This window comes from Nipponia nippon, unplaced genomic scaffold, assembly GCF_047370975.1.
Source record: "Nipponia nippon isolate SJK-2023a ecotype South Korea unplaced genomic scaffold, ASM4737097v1 scaffold_2, whole genome shotgun sequence".
NCBI lineage: Eukaryota > Metazoa > Chordata > Aves > Pelecaniformes > Threskiornithidae > Nipponia > Nipponia nippon.
The window spans coordinates 36633068-36652009 of NW_028262336.1; the positions used below are offsets into that span (position 1 = coordinate 36633068).

Below are 18942 nucleotides of genomic sequence, written 5' to 3' on the forward strand. Positions count from 1 at the left end.
GTTAGGAGACTCACAGCACAGGGGAAAGGCGTGAGACGGCAATCACCTGAATGCAGAATTTTCTCAGAAGGCTGGTAGGTACTTCAGGAACAAAGGTATGTGCAGAGGAACGGGCCTCTCTCTTGGGGTGTTCTGCTCTGGAGATCTGTGGGCCGAGAGAGAAATTCTCCCGCTAATTCCACAGCCCCATCCTCTGCCCACCACAGCTGGGAGAAGACCAACGGGTGGTGGTGGACGTATCTGCACCAGGAATACCTGGGGCTCTGCACAAATAAGCCCTTTGCTAGCAAGCATGAGGTCCCATCTGGCACCCAGCTGGCTGTTACTTTATTTCAATATGACACTGCATCTAGGAAAAAGACTGCTTAGCTAATCATGAATTTATTTATATCCCTGGGATAGGAATCTCACTGACTCCTATCAATAGAGTCCAACTATTTGAATAAAATGGAAAGTGGCAATGATCACAATATACAGATCCCTGCTTCCTGTCATTTGCCTGTCCTGCTGGAGACAGCTGATGAAGAGAGAAGGCTTTGGAGGGATCTAGCACTCACCCTCCCACACCAACAGGGAGGTCACTGAGGTGAGGGAGATGGGCTCTTCACAGGGGTGCATGGCAGGATGGAGAGAGACAACGGGCATACATTAAAACAAGAGAGGTTCAGACTGGACATAAGAAGGAATTTGTTCCCCATGAGGACAAGCCCGAAGTGGAGCAGGTTACCCAGAGAGGTTGTGCAGGCTTCATCACTGGAGGTTTCCAAGTCCTGTCTTTCTCAAGCCATGAACAACATGGGTTGATCTCAGAGTTGATTCTCCTCTGAGGCCCCCAAGGTCCCTTCCAACCTGAGTCATCCTGTGATCCTATGATTACTTTAACACTCGCTGTTGGCAATGCATCTCCCACAGATGGGATCAGCCTGACTGGAGCTCTGCTCCCCAAGCCCCTCTCTGCTGCTATCTCTCCCCCTGAGAAAACAAATTATCCCCTGGGCAAGGGTATTTGGTGTTGTGTCACCTGTTGCAAGGTTGCTTGTAGGTTCTAGGTGAGCAGTAACTCACCTAGAACAAGAAATGGGGCAAGATCTGAAAGGGGGAAAACATATTACAGGCTAAATCTGAGCCTTGTAACTTCACCACTGTAATTTCCCCCTTTGGTAAAACACACAAGTGTGCTTCTCCTTCTGTGTTATGGTGTGCCACATTGTGGGGCACATTTTGCAGGCCATCTGTGGAGGTAATTCCCTCATGTCAGTGCAGTTGCACTACTGAGTATATAGTGGAACTGCTTTTGCAAAAATAACAGAACGGATTATTGGCAAAAATGCATTTGATTAGGGATATTACTTATTTACTTCACAGTAGCAATGACAGAGTCTTGATGCCATTTAGGAATACATAACATTAATCTCAAATTGACTATGTTTTCTTACCTTGTTTTCCTTGACCAGCAGATGATCAAAAAATAAGAATCCATTCCTAAGAAACTGTACGTTTATAAAGTATTTTGCTTCACACAGAACACAATTTACTGAGCTGCATGAATTGTGTTCCTGTAAATTACTCAAAACTGTCCAGTATCTGGACTGATCATCGTAGCTTAGCTGTGATGGCTACCAAGCACCACAAATTTTTCCATTTCCAAATCTATGACTACAATGAAGCAAGCACAGAACACAATTAATGTGTTCCTACTTTATTAAAGAAGGCAGCAGTTTCACTCATCTATATATGTCCTAAATGTATAGGTCTTAGAAAGATGAAAGATGGCCCCTCTCCCCTCTTTTTCATAAAACAGAAAAAAAAAATAAAGTCCAGGAGAGAATCTTCTACTGCATCTCCAAGTCCCTTTTATGTTGTCTGTCCAGCCAGCATGGATCAGAAATGGTGCTGCATTTTCTCTGTGCTCACGTAGTGATAGTACATTTACCCAGAGACTGCATCCTTGGTCAGAAAAATAGTCCACCTAGTCCAGAATCTATACTGCCTCCTAAATGAGAAGGGGACCTCTAAATAATCGTCTACATGACTAAAAACCTATATTGCTGTACAGAGGGATTTAGATCACAACTACATAAGAAGGTTTAATACTGGCATCTCCTATCTTTGTAACTGGAATGTTTTTTCCGTCTTTTTTTTAGCTCCTGTATTAATATTAATATGCTAATGAATTGTATGATGAGTGGTATTTGCAGTATCTCTTTGTGATGTAGAAAAGAGGTGGGGGAGCAACATTTGAAGGTGACACAAAGTTATTTAGGTTAGGCCGAGCCAATGGAGAAGAAAGAATTCCCAAAAGTTTTGTCCAGCCTGAGCATGTGGGCAGTGAGATGATAAAGCTATGTTGGTGCTCATTAATGCAAAATCATGTCCAGCGGATGGACTAACCTGAAGCATTCTGCACAGTGCTTGGTCGTAAATCACAGACAACAAAGTCAGGGAAAGACTGGGACATTCACCTGGAAGCTCAGTGTAAACCAGCAGTCAAATCACAAACAAGATGTTGGGGTACATAAGGAATGGGATGGAAAATATACTCAATATTATGACATTACAGTGCCATTAAGGTTTAGTGATTCACCTGGAATTTAGTTCTGGTCAGCCTTATGCTCTACAGAGACCTACTCAGAAGAGCTAATTTAGCTTAAGGAGCTTACTCTCCCTCAGATCCCTCTGCAGACAAGAGCGAGCTTTGGGCTCTCTCCTAGGAGGCATTTCAAGCACCTTGTGGTAGGTTACTGTTCTCCACCATCCTTCAGAATAACCTGGTTTTCTCCATTAAAACAGAGGCCAAGGTTAGTGGGCAGTGGGAAGCAGAGGGGATCTCACATTTTGCCTCTGTTTGAAAGCCCCTTCCAAGTGTATTTGTGGTAGATAGGCCTGTCAAGTCCCCCCCTTGACCCTCAGCACACACACACACACACATACACACAACCACGTGTGTGGCCCATATTGTTTCTCTTGTACCTACAATGCCTGTTGCCTTGTGAGAAAAGGAAATTTGGTGGATTTGGAAAAAGGCAAATCATGTCAAGATGCATCTCCTTTTTATATTTCATGGAATTATAAATCACCTGATTGGTTGTTCTAGTCTTTTCTCAGGAATTACAGGGATGGTGATCCCCTGGCTCCACAATTCCATGCCCCTGCTTTTAACAGAAGCACGATGTTTGTCCTCTTCTAGTCTTCTTCAAAAGAGGCACCAAGCTTTCTGAGCTTCTCAGCATCACCTGCCAATTTTCCTACCCATGGAGTAATTCTTCCCTTGGTTTCCCTTTTTGTTACTATAAAAAATGCCCTTAAAATGCCTTATTAGTATAAGCAAAGAATAGGAGAAGTATTTTATTTTGTGCTTTAGATTTTCTGATTTTGTCTCTGTATGCTCATGCTGAGGTTTTTTTTAACATTCAGTTTTAGATATTTGACCTAGTTTCTATGTTCTCCCTTCTTGCACTTGAGATCATTGAAGAGCTTGTGATTTCACAGATATCTCTTATTGCATTTTCTATCCTTTCTACACACTGGGATATTTTGTCATTCTGGTCCTACTGTCTTTTGTTTATTTATTTTTTTATTTAATGACCCATCATCTCTTTCTGGAGCCATTTCCTTCCATAGATTTGATTCCCAGAGGAATTTACCTGCTAATATCCTCTGTGTTCATTAAAGTCTGCTGCCTTCGAGTCCTTTGCCTTCAGGTTTATGTTATCCTTCCTTCATTCCCTGAGGCTTACAAACCCTGTAACTCTCTCACCAGCGTTGTCCTCCACCTTCACACTCCCCAGCTGCTCCTCTCCTGTGCTAGGAACTGGCTCCAGGATCGCCACCTGGGAAGCTGCTTTCGGTACTGCTGCATGACAAAATGCCGGTGACACGCTTGCCGAGCAGGCTGTGCCCTAGTTTATCACAGTCTTCATAACCATCGGAGTAGTTAAAGACCGCCCCCCAAACCAATCAGCCCTGTTTGTTTGTTTTTTTTAAGTGATGCTGCTAGCTGTTCAAGAAAGATCCTCATCTATCTGAATTTCTTAGTTAGAGGAAAGAAGATGAGTGTAATGGACGTGATTTTTTACCATATTATTTCCTGCTACTATTTAGAGATCAGGTCTATTGCGTTTTACACTCTTTGTCTGAGAAGAAACGTATGTATCTGCTTTTCCCTCGCCAGTTCATATTTCTCCAGTTCACTGCTTTCCGTTTCTTCCTCATGTACACAGGCTCACGTAGACTCTGCAGAGCATCCTGGTGGGAGGGGAGGGCAGAGCTCTGGCAGTCGCTGAACCTGCCCTGCTTGCCAGACATGAGAGTTGCACAGAGAAGTGCCTCTTCACACGCAAGGCCTCTAAGGGAGAATACTTCACCCTTCCAAAAAGTCACATAAATTACGCAGTAAGATTTTGCCCAAACCAGCAGCCATGATTTGACTACCAGGACCACTTTATTCCCCGTTTCTTTAATAGGCAGCTTTTCTAGACGGTTTAAAATTTGGTGCTGAGACCACTCAGTTTGGTCTGATTTGATCTTGTCATCTTCATTATGAACTGACCCTACAACCTGAAACAGAAACATCATAGCTACGTTAAATACCAATAAAATTATGTGCAAAGGCAAAGATTAACTCATTCTAACTTGACTTTTCGCTGCATGATCCTGTCCTCCTCATCCACATAAAAATTATTCAGCCGCAAAAGGCCCTTGAGCATAACATGACATTTACAGCGTCTCTGAGGATTTCTTGTTTATTTCTCATAAATTTCCTTTGGTAATAACTTAGTCACTCAGCAACACTCTACAGTATAGACATACATTACATGATTATCTCATATTTTATACAACACATGTTAAAGTAATTAATTTTCCCAGGCAAATGTCATACCATTTAGTTCATCGTTAGAAGCCAAATATTTGTGCAACCATTTGTTACAAATATATGCATAACCACAGAACACTTCAGCTCCGTGGTATTTATTAAGTGTAATTTAAAAGGACACTCTTGAGGTCGTTACAGTCTCAACTTTCACGTTAGTTTTTGCTCCACTTGAAATTCCCTTAAGGATTCAACCTCAACTCATTTATTTATCCGTTAACTATCCTTGCTACAGCGTTTAGCATACAAAAATAAATATGGTCTCACTGGTGTGGAACATGCTAGCCACCAGCTCATGTCGTGCCCTGGCATGACAGAAGGGGTTCATCCCTCATTTAAACCTTCTTTATCCTTTTCATTGACAAGATCTGGAGTTTGCCCCATCTTTAAGGGAGAACCATAGCAAATAAGAATAGGCACCTCCTTCATAAAAAGAACTAAGTTTAATCACAAGTTCAAACTGAACTTCAAGTTAAGACATTTCTTTCTGTGCTAACACAGGTTACCTCCAAAGAAACAGACAAAACCCCATCAGGACAGCAGCTCTAATTTCAACAGATGGAAGACAAGTTAGCCTTGCAGCATCAGGACCAGTTGCCTTGAAAAATACATTTTAAGGGCATGAAATCACCTCTGATGATAGATAGTGAAGTCTGCTTCTCCCATCCCCTAAATTAGGTCTCCCATCCCCTAAATTAGGTCTCCCATCCCCTAAATTAGGTCTTACCCATACTCCTCACACACTGATACAAAAGGCCTTCAAAGTACGTTTAGAGGGAGGAAGAGCTGCAGCGGAGCTGTGCAGTAAGAAATTGTGCTCAGAGACTCGACAGGCTGACCCAGATGGCTCCATTCAAGCTAACAGCCCAATTCCCTGCAGACCACTTATTCTTCAGCACGTTCAATCAACAGGTTTGGAAAGGGGGACCCGATACTCTTCTCACTTATTTTGGCCTTTGATGAGAAAAGCAGCAGTGAAGAAAAGAAGCAGAACGAAAAGCGGTACAAGTGGGAATGAGAAGGGGTAGGAGGAAGCGGAAACCCAAGAAAGCAGAAAGAGAGGAGAAGGAAATACTGAGAAGACAAGGCAGAGCGACAGCAGAGATGAGCGCGACTGGTGCAGCACCTTGGTGAGACTTCTTTTAGGTTATTGTGAATAGCTACCTTTATTCAAGAAAGACACACTCACGCTGGAACAGGCAGAGAGAAAAGCAGACGTGGGTGTTCAGAAGAAAGACGAACTATCACACAAGCGGAGTGCCAAAAAGTCTGGGTCGCTAAACTTGGCGAAAAGCTGAAAGGAGATGTGATTGCTATCTGCCATTACGTAAGGAGCAGGCATCAAACAGCAAAAAAGAGACACGTCATTCAAAGGACAATGCCAAAACAAGGATGAAAAGCATATGTTTGCCATGAATGCCTTTAGGCTGGAAGTTAGAATAAAGTCCTAATCAGCAAAGGGATTAGGTTTGTGCTAAACCTCATTTCCTAACTTATTCATAATTGACTGAGTTCAGTCAGTTTTGAGAAGCTGGTATTGACCAAGACTTTTGATCCATACAGATGTCCTCACTATCATTAAGACAGAGCTTGATTAATTTAAGAAGCAATTTCTGTTGCGGTGCCTGCAATTGCCAATGTGCAGGTCTCTGTGACAGAGGGGATTACTGTCACTCCCGTTCTGTTATTATTCCGGCAGACTTCACCAGCTTTGAGACCTCTGCTTGGAAACCCAAAATGTACTTGCTGCTTTGATATCTTACGCTGCCTTAATTTTTTCCATGGACAATGCGCTATCATATTTGAAGCAGAATGGATGAGTTCTCAAAGCAGCTTTGATGTGTCCTAGATCCTCAAAGCAGCCTGCAAGGATAGCTTGAAAGCTTTTTATTTAAAATAAGTGGCATTTCCTCCCCTCTCATTTTAATTGAAATAGATGCTGAATGCAGGGCAAATTGTATTGTAAGCTTGATTGCAGAAAGCAAGTATACTTCTAAACCAGCCCTGATCAATAGCAGTTTCTGGTAATTGACTGTAATCTATCTATCTATTTATTGCCATGGGATTTTTAAAAATTGTTGGGTTTTTTTTGTTGTTTTATCCACCAGCTGAAAAGATTAAGCTGGAAAATGGAGGATGGGAGAAGAGGGAGGAATTGATCAGTCATGCAGCCTCAACCGATGGCATATCCTCAAGGCAACTTGCAAGACTTGGAGAAATGCCGACAGAATTTTCCTAGGCAGAAGGAAGCAGACTGGTAAGTCTGGGTGAACAGAGCCAGGGCTGGGGTTTTTGCGTGTCTTGTGGTGCCTCGTTGGCTGGATGGGAGAGCTTTGACAATGGGCATGGAGATTCAGGCTACGGGCGAGTTACACCACTGGTGGAAAGGAGGAAAGATGTGTATTGACCCTTCTGCTGAGCCAACCCCCTCCTTTTTGTCAGCATGCAGCGTGAGAGCAAAAAGAGGAAAGTCAGGAAATGTTCGTGACATGGATGGGTTCAGCCCCGCTGGCATCCCAAACAGGTCAGGAGTAAAGGAAGGAAAACCAAATACAGTCAGGAAGGCAATAGCTGCCTCCCTTCTTTATCGCGGCCACGAGTACGACCCACCGTTCCGCAGCGTCTGACACTGTCATCAGGCGTCTGGATGCTGAAGTTGAGGCGATGGCGGCATTCCCCTGACTTCCATGGGGCTGCCTGGGGGTGGCTGCCCTTTCAGGCTGCTCCTCTTAGAGAGTCACCGTGCCCCCCTGCCACAGGGGCTTTGCGTTCCCAGGTGATTTGTCCTTGCTCTGAAATAGATGTTACTTGGAGGGAGGGACGCGTGCTTCGCTCTTTGTGCGGGTGACGACATAACTTGGAGGCCTCGACTGCATCCTGACGAATGGTTACATTGCGGCCGAGTGCTGTATTTGTACTTTCCTCCTCTCGGTTTGTTAGGTGCGTTACTTATCATGGGTTTTCTTACTCTTCCCAGCAACTACTGCGTGCTGTATTAAATGTTTGTCTATGGTTTAATTGCAAAAAAATCTGCATTCCGCTTCTGAATTAAATTAGAGGCTTTTCTGTCAGGTTTGTTTTACTAGCGTGGCTGCATCTCAGATCAGCCCACGTAAGGAGGGTGAAGAGGAACCTAACAGCTACTCCATACTGCAGATCTCACTGAATATATGCAGCGGGGGCAACTCAAAGGTATCTATCTACCAGGCCCGGAATATTTCTTTTTCGTGTACTTTCAGATGTGTGGGGGACTTAGGAAAGCGTCCCCTCATATTCTCCCCAACTTCAATGACAGGAAAATCAGGCTGATTGCAAACATCCCTGAAAAGCTCACACCTTATGTAAAAGAGCCGGGTATCAGGCGAGTAGGAACTTCAAAATGCTTTAAACAGGCACGGCAAAGTGAAACACGCCCACCGAGCTTGTTCTGTGAGACAGCGATCTTCTTCCATCAAGTTTCCAGAGGCTGATGAATTTGTGAGGTGGTGTGATGGGGTGGGGACAGGAGGGGAGGAAAACCAGCCTGCTGCACGGCCTCCAGCACAGAGGCTGCACCAGGGAGGCAGCACCAAGGGGGGTACCGCAGCTGCCACCCTTCTCCCTGCCCAACCCCTCGCTTCCCCAAAGGGCCTGGCAGATCTGAGCAAGGTGACTCATGTGCAAACGTGCCTTATTAGGACACGCTGAATTGCAGCCATTAGCCGTGGAAAGGTCATTCTGGCTAAGGAAACCTTCCAGTGAGGCCAGGCTGGATGTAACTGCTTTTTTGTTCTTCTATCCCCCGCAGCATCGCCAGGAGAAAAAGGTTACGGGCCACAAGCTGTGGAAATTCATGCTTATTACCGTGCCTTCTTGGGGCAGTGGGCAGCTGCAGCAATAATACGCCAAGCGCCCGTGCGGTACGTGGCGCGCACAGGCCCGCGGCCGCAAAAATACCCGCAAAAATACCCTGTGCGGGTTGTCTGGATCACTCCACTGCTGCAGCCAAAAATGATGGTCTTGACCGTTGTTTTCTGGCCACTGAAGAAGTATCTTCATATGCTACATGTTCACTGACTGGTGAAAATAAAATGAATGAGGTAATAAAAGACATGGGAAAACAAAATGAATCGATATTTCTAAGGATCATTCATTGATGGTATCAGTTGACCCACGCTGCACCGCAGTGAACAGCCACCTCGGGATCTGCCCTTTTTCCCCCCATGCTAGCTAGCTAGCTACAGGTAGGGCTGTAGCTCTCTCGGTGTCTGTATCTGTGCTTGATTCCTCTAATCCTATCCCCTATGTGATTTCTGCGGTGACTGTTACAGCGTTTGACATTTTTCTAAGACAGGCCTAAGGAAGAAGGTATTAACAGGTAATAATTTTCCATTCTTAATTTCTGGTACCTAATTAAGTGTATGTCAGAGTTCAACTTATGTTCAAGTTTTAGTGTGCTTGCGTGATGATCCACAAAGGGCCATAATTCACTTTAAACTAGGCAGCCTGGGAACAACCTAATTTTAGACAGCCCAGCCTTAACATGGCCTGTAAAACCAGTCCCAGAAAGACGATGAAGTAACACGTATGACGGAACCAGAGATAAGTCTTCACAGTGAAGTGACACTAAATTATGCTGATTTTAGTCAAACTTTCCTGGTCTCCTCCTCTTTCCGAACTTTCCTATTCTAAACTGACACAACTTGGAAGTGGAAGACCTGGTCTTCCACTCAGACAAATGGACTAACAAGAGCCTCGAGGCAATGGCATTTGGTCAGGGTAAAAAACAGGGTTTTCTTTAAAATTAAGCCTTTTCTGGAAAGTTTTGGGTTGTTCAGAAGTTTACAATTTGAATACCCTTACTGATTTCAAGTTTGCAAGTAAAACTCAATCCCAATACAAAGAGACTAGAATATCTGTCTTTTTATAAAAAAAAGAGTATTTTCCATGCTTTCCCCAGCTTTAGCTTCCCTCCTGCTTTCTTCCTCCTTTGAACTGTACAACTAATGCAGTCTTATGTACATTCACCACTATTATCTGTATTGTCAGAGCATACAGTTAATTTACTACTGCCAACCGCTTGCCTTTGTTGTCATTAACAATCTTCATTTAATAAAAAGCTTTTACCAAAAATGATTTTCCTGTAGTACTCTTATTTTTCCCAGAAAAGGCATTAAAATTAATTTGTTTTCACTTGGTCTGTATTCTTGAGTAAATACAGTAAGGAACAAAAAAGATAAACCATGTGAGAGAAACCCCAAAGAGAAGGTAAGGTAGAAAGAAACAATTCTGTTCTAAAGTAGACTATATTCTTTTTTCTTTTCACTTTTGAAAGCAAAAAAATCATTGAAGGCTGGTAGAAAACATCACACTGCAACAGTGCTTGTGGTGTACAAGGCAGACGCTCCCCTTTTCCACAGCTCCCTGCAGCTTTGTTACTGGGTGAGGCAGAAGGTAATCCTGTGCCGAAAGATTTGACCTGAAGGTTAGGGATGATCCATGGGATTTTCTGATGGAAATGCATTGGACTCTCTACCAATGCTCTGCACTTCATGAACCTTCCTAAAGAAGTGCTGCTGTTTCCCTTGCATGTTTTTCACACACAGCCTCTGCCCGTGCTGCCTGCAACCTTGGAGCAACAGTTTATTGTTGAGATCAGGAGAGTATCAAGACATTTCAACGGCACTGCTATCTAATAAGCCACAAAAACTAAACAGGAGATACCAATTCTGGAGGATAAATGAAGTTTTTCGAGGTGCTAACTCTTCACTATTGTGTCTTGACGATGGTTGCTACCCCAAATGAGAAGCTGTGCCATTAGTTGCGAGGGGCCTACGGGGGTTCTGCACGAAGCCGCAGCTAGGCTGGTTCACCTATCTCAGACACACACATTGGCACATGCACGTTATAAAATGCATTAGAGCCACTTTCTGAAGATCCTTGCTCTCTGATGACAGCTGCCAAAACTGAAAGGCATGTTTTGGGAGCATGCCAGCTGTCCCCCGTGCGATGTTTGTCAGGTACATAAAGACATACTGACAGGATATCGGGGGATCACGTGAACGTGCAAGGAACAACAGGCGATGCTGAAGTACAGCAGCGTTGCGTGCCCTGCAACGACCCTTTCAGAATTTGCACAGCTTGCTTTTCTTCCTTCCTTCTCCTTTCCTTCCCTTCCCCTCCCCTTCCCCATTTCAAACTTTCGGCAAAAAATAAAAAAAATGGAAGAATTTTCACTGAAATTACAGTTTTTGAAATCAGAACATTTTGGCCAAATACCAATTCAGCTAGCCGCACAAGCGCTCCACGGGAGCCGTATGGGGAGCACCTCCTAGACGCCTTCAGACTGAACACATCGCCCGTGCTGCTCCATGAGCCTCTGTTTCGGGGAGGAGAGATGGTAACGTTATGGGAATTCCACAGTCTGATGCGTCACAGAGCATGAAATATGGCAGGGGAGATCCATTCCGTCTATGAGAGTAAGGACATTAAGCAACTGAAGTACAGCTCCTCTGAGACAGTGTGATGGCATATCAGAATTGAAATATTTGGGTTTCAGCTAACTCTTTTATCCATAAACTCATTTTTCTGTAAAAAGCAGTTCTAATTAAAAAAATATATTCCTGAACAGCTTTATGTAAAATGGAGGAACATAACGTAGCACGGTTGCTGTTCTCTGGAATAGGCTTTGGAGGCGATCTGGAAAGCATCCTCCCTTATTAACAAGGAAAATGTTATTTCTATTAAAGAAAGAAGCAACCCTTCCCCCCAAGCCATCCGTGAGAAACTCTCAGTGTATTTTCTGTTTGTAATTTAAATTCGAGCGTAATACCACCCACTGTACGAAATGAATGTGATTACAACGGTCGTTCCTTTTATTTTCCATTAACATACATTTTAAATATTTACCTTTCCGCACTAAATGCAAATGCAGGTGCATAACACAGCACCGGGAAACCCGAAAGTGGAAACCCACTGACCTGGTTTCACCATCTTGGTGGACTAAAATGCAAAAAAAACCCACACAAAAAAACATAAAAGCATCCCACCCCCCGCTCCCCGAAGCCCGCCAGGGCCCCGCCGTAAAACGCGCTGTATGGAAGTCACAAAACGAAAAACACGAGAAATTTAATTCGTGCAGAAAACAGCAAACGCGGTGGGATATGCCTCTGCCCGTGACCCCATTTCCAGAGTTATTTTGGGGGGAAACGACGTCCGGACGGGGGTTGCTGCACCCCGGCTGGCGGGAGGGCGGGAGGCGTGCCTGTACCACGCGCAGCTCTGGGCCTGAGGTGAATTTTGGGAGATTTCTGAAGAAGACGGCATTGAATTCTGAAAAACTGAATAACCGGATTCGGACGTGGCTCGACTTTGGCCCCCAAGGCCGCAAACCCTGCGTCGCCCGCCGCTCGGCCCCGCCGCCCTTCGCCCCGCCCCCCCCGTGACGTCACCCGGCGGTCTCCAGGCAACGGCGCCCCCAGCAGCGCGAGGCTGCCGGCGGGCCGGGGCGGCCATGGCGCTGCCGCTCCTGCCCGGGGCCTCCCGCGACCCGAACGTGAGTGACAGCGGAGGGGACGGCCCTGTTCCCCCCCCGACCCTGACCCGGTGCCGGGGCTGCCGTGGGGGCGGCGCCGGCGTCGGTCGCCCCGGCCGCCCCCCTCAGGCCAGGCCGGGGGCGAGTGGCGGCCGCCTCGCCCCCGGCCTGGCCTGAGGGGGGCCGAGGGCGGACCACGATGCGCTTTGGCTGTCGGTGGGGCCGGCAGGAGGGGGTGAGGCGCAGGAGCTCCGTGCGGAGTCGGCCCCGGGGGTGGCGAGCAAGCGCCGGCGCCACGGCGAGGCCTTGCCCCCCTCTCCTGAGCCGGCGGGTGGAAAGCCAGACGCTGTTAGGTGTACAAACCTCCTCCGGTTTTACCTCGGGAGTGGGAACGCTTTGCAGCTGGGCAGGGACTGAGGGGTCTGGCAGCTGCTGTGGGGCAGTTTGAGCTTTTGTTTGCGTCTCTTAACAAAACAAAACGGGGAGAGGCAACGACCCTCTAATTAACCCAAAAAGTCTTTGCAGAGGAGAGGAAAAATGCTAGGGATGCTAACGTGTTTTTTCAGAGTTGCCGGTACTATTAAATGTCTATGGCAGTCTGAATATACAAGAATGTATTTTTATCATGAGCTACAATAGCAAACGAAAGAGAAGGCTGCCATCACTACTTCAAACTCGTTCATCAAGGATAGCTAGAAATTTGCTGAATACAGTCTGTACTGTGAAAGGGTGCAGGAGGTAAGGAAGGATTCGGGCCTGGCACTGTAGCTGGTACCTTCAGGAGGCAGATGAAACTGCGTAGACTTTCTTAATAATGGTAAAATATCTGGAAGGGAATCTGTTGTTTTTCACTCTGCGAACATGTTGTGGCCATTAGAGCCCTTGTTTCTGCAGCCTGACTGCTGGGGTGCTTTTCTAGCTCCTGAGTCTAATCCACCCTATGAGGGAATGTATTTTAGGGAAAATTTGCAAGTGATTTGTCAAGACACACATATTAATGCCGATGATACCATGAGCATCAGTACCCCTTCAATACGAGACTTGCCCGCACTGGTAGCATGTCTGGGAGCCCACTTTATGAGCTATGGATCAGTTTGCATTAAGTGCGGTCCAGTGTAATACCTCTGGCAGCTCTCTAAAAAAACCAAGACAAGTAGTTGCCTCGGTGCTGGCACAGGGAACGTGAAATTGTGTAGAAATATGTGGGCTCCCCAGCCTCACTGGGTGTGTTGGCATTGCATCGGTGTGTGCACACATGGGACCTTTTGCAGCAAGAGCCTGGCTTACAAGCAGTGAGGACCTTTCAGGCAACTTCTTCCCCACCAACAGCAGGCTGGCTGCCATTGTTTTAGAAGGAAAAAAAAAAAAAAGGCCTGGTGGTGAGTACTCAGTCTCTCTTGCTGAATTCAAATTTGTATTGTAGAGAGTTGTTTGTGTATATAATGCTTCGGGTAGCTGCTGAGTGGGCATATCAGCAACATTGAAATAGGTGTGTACCATTGGTATCCGCTGGGTGGAAGCAGAATAGCTCAGCTCAGTGTTATCCGAGGCTTCATTGTTCTCCAGATTTCACTTTGAATTAATTGATAGGGATTGTTGGTTTTGGAGTACGATGGAGTGAGTTGTCTCCAGAACACCCCATGCTGAAGTGCATATAGTGCGTATATGTGTTACAAGAACTAAAGGTGTGAAAACCAAGTCACAATTGCCACAAGAGAGCATTGTAAAACCATGTTTACACCATTGTCAGGGCTCCAAATTGCTCTTTTTGACAGTCCTTGAGATAGTGGAGTTAATACTGATAACTCGCCTTTCTTGCAAAGCATTTCTGATTTCTGCTTAGTTGGTGGCTATTAGATTTAATTTTATTTTCATCTAGTTCCACAAATGAGAGGCCAAGAAGAGCATATTTAAAGGAAAAAAAGTGTCACTGCTATAGATAAATTGAAAAGGAAAAAAGTATTTCCACCCGTCAGTGCTCTGAGCGTTTCCATCAACGCCTCTTACCGCACAGAAACAAGAGTAGCAAAGCATGCCCTGAAGAAGGACGGGCAGGGGACGGGGGATTGCTGTTCCTGTCAGCCCTTGGTTTATAATTATGGGTATTAATTCCGTTTTTATCACTGTTAAAGCTACCGCTGCAATCCTCTTTTCTCTGCCCCTAATGCTTCCACCTGCCTCATGTATAGGCCCACGAAAGGCAGTGGAAAAGGAGTACATAAGCATTTTGTCTGCCTTGGATGTGTTTAATAAAGCAGCTGGGCTGTCTCCAGAAAATCAGGGCTTTAGGGTAGTTAGGGACGCAGAGTCTAACTTCAGGGCAGCAGGGACTGCATTGGCAAATGGGAAGGAAGAAATCCTTTCGCAGCGCTTAGGTCTCTGGATCTAAGAGCCACTAGCCCTTGTATTACTCTTCTGTTATGATTATTATTAATTCTAGCTACCTCTACAGGGAACGCTTACTTCCTCTCCAGCCAGGAGCAGAAATGCTTCATCTCCGGCCCCGAGCAAGGGCAGCGAGGCCGGGCAGCTCGCAGTCGCCCCTGCAAAAGGCAGCAGCTCTTGGCTGCTTTTTACTGTTTTTCCATCGCTTAACTGTACGCGACTGGTGCCCGATTCAGCAGCTTCCCCAAGAGCAATGCTGCTGCTGCAGTCCTGCATAGCTGGGACAAAATCCTGCTGCTCTGGCGTCACAGCTGATGAGGCTGGAGGGAAACATAGGGAGGTGATGGGCACTTTTTAAACAGCCGGAGTGGTTCCTACGGTAACGTAAGGTAATGTTTCCTTTGTGCTAAATGAAGAGCAGGGATGAAAGGGACAAGAGTAGCACAAGCAGTGCCATGTTTGATGTTTGATTTGCTGGTGTGGAGAAGAAGGATGGCTAGCAGAAGGCGTCAGGAGCATAAAATATTTACTGTCTGCAAAGAGAGTAAAAGGAACCGCCCCTATTTTTTCAAATGTTTTTAAAATCAAAATTACAGTAGTTTGTGTCCTCACAAGTCCACCCATCAAGTAAACCCCCTTCACCTCCTTTAAAACTCCTGTTCCTTGAATGGAAGTCCAAAGATGAGCTGCTCATCAGCAGTGCCTGTCGTGTTCACATGTGGGTGATCAGGAGATGTAATGACAGAGCAGGCCGGTGTTGTCAGCACGGATTAGCCCATCTCCTGCCCGCTTGCGAGGTCCCTCCCTTCAGGGGGCTGGCTAACGGGCAGAAGTTGGACCTTTCCCCTTCGCGAGGGCTGGGGAGGCCAGGGTCTGCGCTGGGAGTGCTGCTGCCCCTCGGCAAGGCTGGTGCTCCTCTGTCCTGACAGCCTTAGCGAAGTGCCCTGGTCTGCCCGGCAGCGGCTGCATGTAGCACTTGCGCCGCGTTTACTGTCCTGTTGCGTTACAAGAGTTTATTCATTTCTTTTCACAAACAGTAACTCATGGGTTACCTGTTTGAAAATTTTGCCACCTGTTGCAAACCCTTGAAAAGGGGAATTCCTCATTTCTTTTCTTTTGTTCCTGCCACTGAAGCCAATGTTTAAGAGGCGAGGGGAGACCTAGGTACTGTAGCTTCTGTCTGCAGAGCCCAGCTGATATTGAAATTGTGCAGTAGTGAGATTTTCAGCTTTGTCTCTTCAAGTTACATATGTGTCACCTGTTTCAAAACAGAAAATCACAGATCTTGATAACCATATTTAATCCTGCATGTGGTAGAAATGTAGCATATAATAAGTTTACCCTGTTACTGCAGGAGAAAGTTTGTGCATTCAGAGTCTGGACTGTGTTAGGGATGATACTGGTTACAGTGCAAAAGCATCCTTACTTCCTTTGTTAGTGTTACTGGTCCACCTCCCGTTGTCCAAGGCAGCTGTCCCTTCTGATACCAGATTGATGTTCTTGCCTTGTATCAGCAGCTAATGGAGAGGACTGTATATTCGTATGGGTCAGATACGCCAGGTGCTAGCTGACCGGTGTATTTTCTTGCCCAAAGTTTGAAATCCCTCTCAGAGAGAAAATTCTGTGCGACAATTCTGCATGGCATTTCGCAGAGAATCGGACAATGAGTTTATAGATCTCAAGGGGAAAATACATCCTTGACAATATCAGTTGCTGTTGCAAACTATAGTGGCGCAGCAGAAATCCCACATCTTCCTTGTTTATTGCAGGAGCTTGGAATTGCCCTCAACTCTGCTACTGTTGCTGTCTCTGTGTTTCCTGGCTTGAGTGTTTTCTGCTGCTCTGTAATCACTGGTGCCAAAATGGGACATTAGTTTTTCTTGACAGAGCGCTTGCCAGCCTCTTTATAAGTAAGCCCGCCTGCTCTGCCTTCCCTTCTTCTTTCCCTGTCCTTCTTTCCTGAGCCCCTTCCACTGCCTCCTGCCCCTCAGCCCCACTCCCCCAGATTTCTGTCTGTTCACAACCCCCAAACCCCAGTCTTCCTATAGCTGCCCATCAGGGCTGCATTTTGGACCCTTTACTTTATATCCATCTGTTGTCTTCTCTCAGGCTGTACCAGCTCAGGCGGCAAGAGCAAGCTAATACAATCATTGAACGGTTTGGGTTAGAAGGAACCTTTAAAAGTCATCTAGTCCAGCCCCCTGCAATGATCAGGGACATCTTCAACTCGATCAGGTTGCTCAGAGCCTCATCCAGCCTGACCTTGAATGTTTCCAGGGATGGGGCATCTACCACCTCTCTGGGCAACCTGATCCAGTGTTTCACCACCCTCATTGAAAAAATTTCTTCCTTCTATCTAGTCTGAATCTACCCTCTTTTAGTTTCAAACCATTACCCCTTGTCCTATTGCAACAGGCCCTGCTAAAAAGTCTGTCCCCATCTTTCTTATAAGCCCCCTTTAAGTATTGAAAGGCTGCAAAAAGGTCTCCCCGCAGCCTTCTCTTCTCCAGGCTGAACGACCTCCACTCTCTCAGCCTGTCCTCATAGGAGAGGTGCTCCAGCCCTCTGATCATTTTTGTGGCCCTTTTCTGGACCCACTCCAGCAGGTCCATGTCCTTCCTGTGCTGATCCAGGCTGTTGTTAGTGTTGATGCACCTTGTTCTGGGATGTGTTAGGGGGGCACCCCAGTTGCTGGGAACAATGTGTTAAGGTAATCCTCCTTTTACAGTACCACTTAACCTCTGAACACATGAAACCTCCGCAGCAAGATGGGATGATAAAAGATTTGAAAATTGCTGGCTGAAATACGGCTTTTCACTAAGCAGCGAGTGCTAACGTTGTGAGAGATGCTACTTACAAGTATTGCAGGAACTTCTTCTCTTTGTCTCATCTCTGGTGGTGACCGGTGCTTTCCATGGGGCAGGAGGTCACATGAATTTGACTGGCACAGTGTGCAGCATTTGCATTTATTTCCGTTGCTTAGCCGAGGCAACCAGCAGACTGTATCAGCATCCTAGAGCAGTTCAGAAATGCCATAGTTCATCCTGATACAGGATTTGAGCAGAATCTCCACAGTGCAGCTGCTGGTCTCAGGTGGGAATTCAAATTGGATATGGGGAAGAAAACTGGACTGCTACCAGTGGCTTCTGCCATAACTCCCTGTGGAACTTGGTTAGAAACACGCAGCTCCTGAGACAGCGTGTGTCACAGGCCTCCCTCATCACTCCAGCTGCTCTGGTGAGAGATTTCCAGTTGTGTTTGGTTCAGCTGAAGTGTGCAGCTCCCTGATGAGTTTGCTGTGACTCTGTACCAGGGTATTAAAGAGCAAGATGGAGAGAGCACGAGGCAGTGTTCCCCAAGGACTGCAGCGGCTGAGTTTGCAAAGCCAATAGCTGCAGTCAGAGAATACTGACCTTTGCATTAGTCACTATTGAATGTCTCCTCAATATTTATTTCAGGCTCACCGCACAGAAAATGGCCAGCTTTGTTCAGCAGATCTACAGCCTGCTCAGCTTAGCTGCATTAGCACAGCAGACACAGTAAAGCTCTTTCCCTGCGCTCTCACGGATTTCTTTTAGAAGTCATTTAATATTAGTGTGGAGGTAACATGATGTTCCGTCACTATTTTAGGCTGGATGTGGTCTTAGTCCATTAGCTGAAATTTCCCAAATTTCATTTTCTCTTTTGTGATCTTCAATTGTAATTACTTTTTTCTTAAACTTTCTTTTGTTTTGGCTTGGTGTTGTTGTTGTTGTTGTTTTGTTTTGTTATTTTAAGAAATAACTGTAAGGACTTTTAGAAGAGATTATTTTGCATATGGATTTAGGTGCTTTTCGTGGAGAAGGGGCTTATAAGTAATTGTATGATTAGGACATGATGTTGAACCCTAAAAAGTTACAAGAATGCCACAAAAGATTCTTAACAGCATTCCAGCTCTTGGGCCATGTATTTTTCATGTCAAATTGTGAACGATGTTGCGATTTCATCCCTAAATTCTGGAAAATTTCCAGCAGGAGCAAACCTGGATTACTTTCATGAACACGTTACCACACTGTAGCTCGCCAAAACCCAGAAACAGATGAACAGAAAATGCTTCTAGAAGAAGCTTTGAAGGCATGAAAAGCTTTCCTTTGCTCAGGAAAACTGCCACCCTCACTGTGTTTTGATAACTATG

At 45.7% G+C, this 18942-nt stretch overlaps 1 protein-coding gene and 1 long non-coding RNA gene across 3 annotated transcripts in view; both read left to right on the forward strand.

Moving 5' to 3' along the window:
- Positions 1–5905: 5905 nt before the first annotated feature.
- On the forward strand, positions 5906–8929 carry LOC148055746 (uncharacterized). The gene is made up of 4 exons (XR_015704558.1): positions 5906–6000; positions 6979–7127; positions 7943–8062; positions 8658–8929. It is a non-coding gene; the product is annotated as an uncharacterized LOC148055746 (long non-coding RNA).
- Positions 8930–12307: 3378 nt separating this feature from the next.
- EFHC2 (EF-hand domain containing 2) overlaps positions 12308–18942 on the forward strand; it is a 62167-nt gene continuing 55532 nt past the window's right edge. Inside the window, exons 1-2 of one of the 2 annotated variants that reach the window (XM_087757308.1) lie at positions 12354–12404; positions 13655–13762. Coding sequence is in view for 1 of the 2 variants with exons in the window: in XM_087757307.1 (XP_087613433.1) it covers positions 12363–12404 (42 nt within the window). In the remaining variant the exon portion in view is untranslated. Of the gene's footprint in view, positions 12405–13654; positions 13763–18942 lie in introns of both variants that reach the window. The other variant, XM_087757307.1, reaches the window with a different exon arrangement.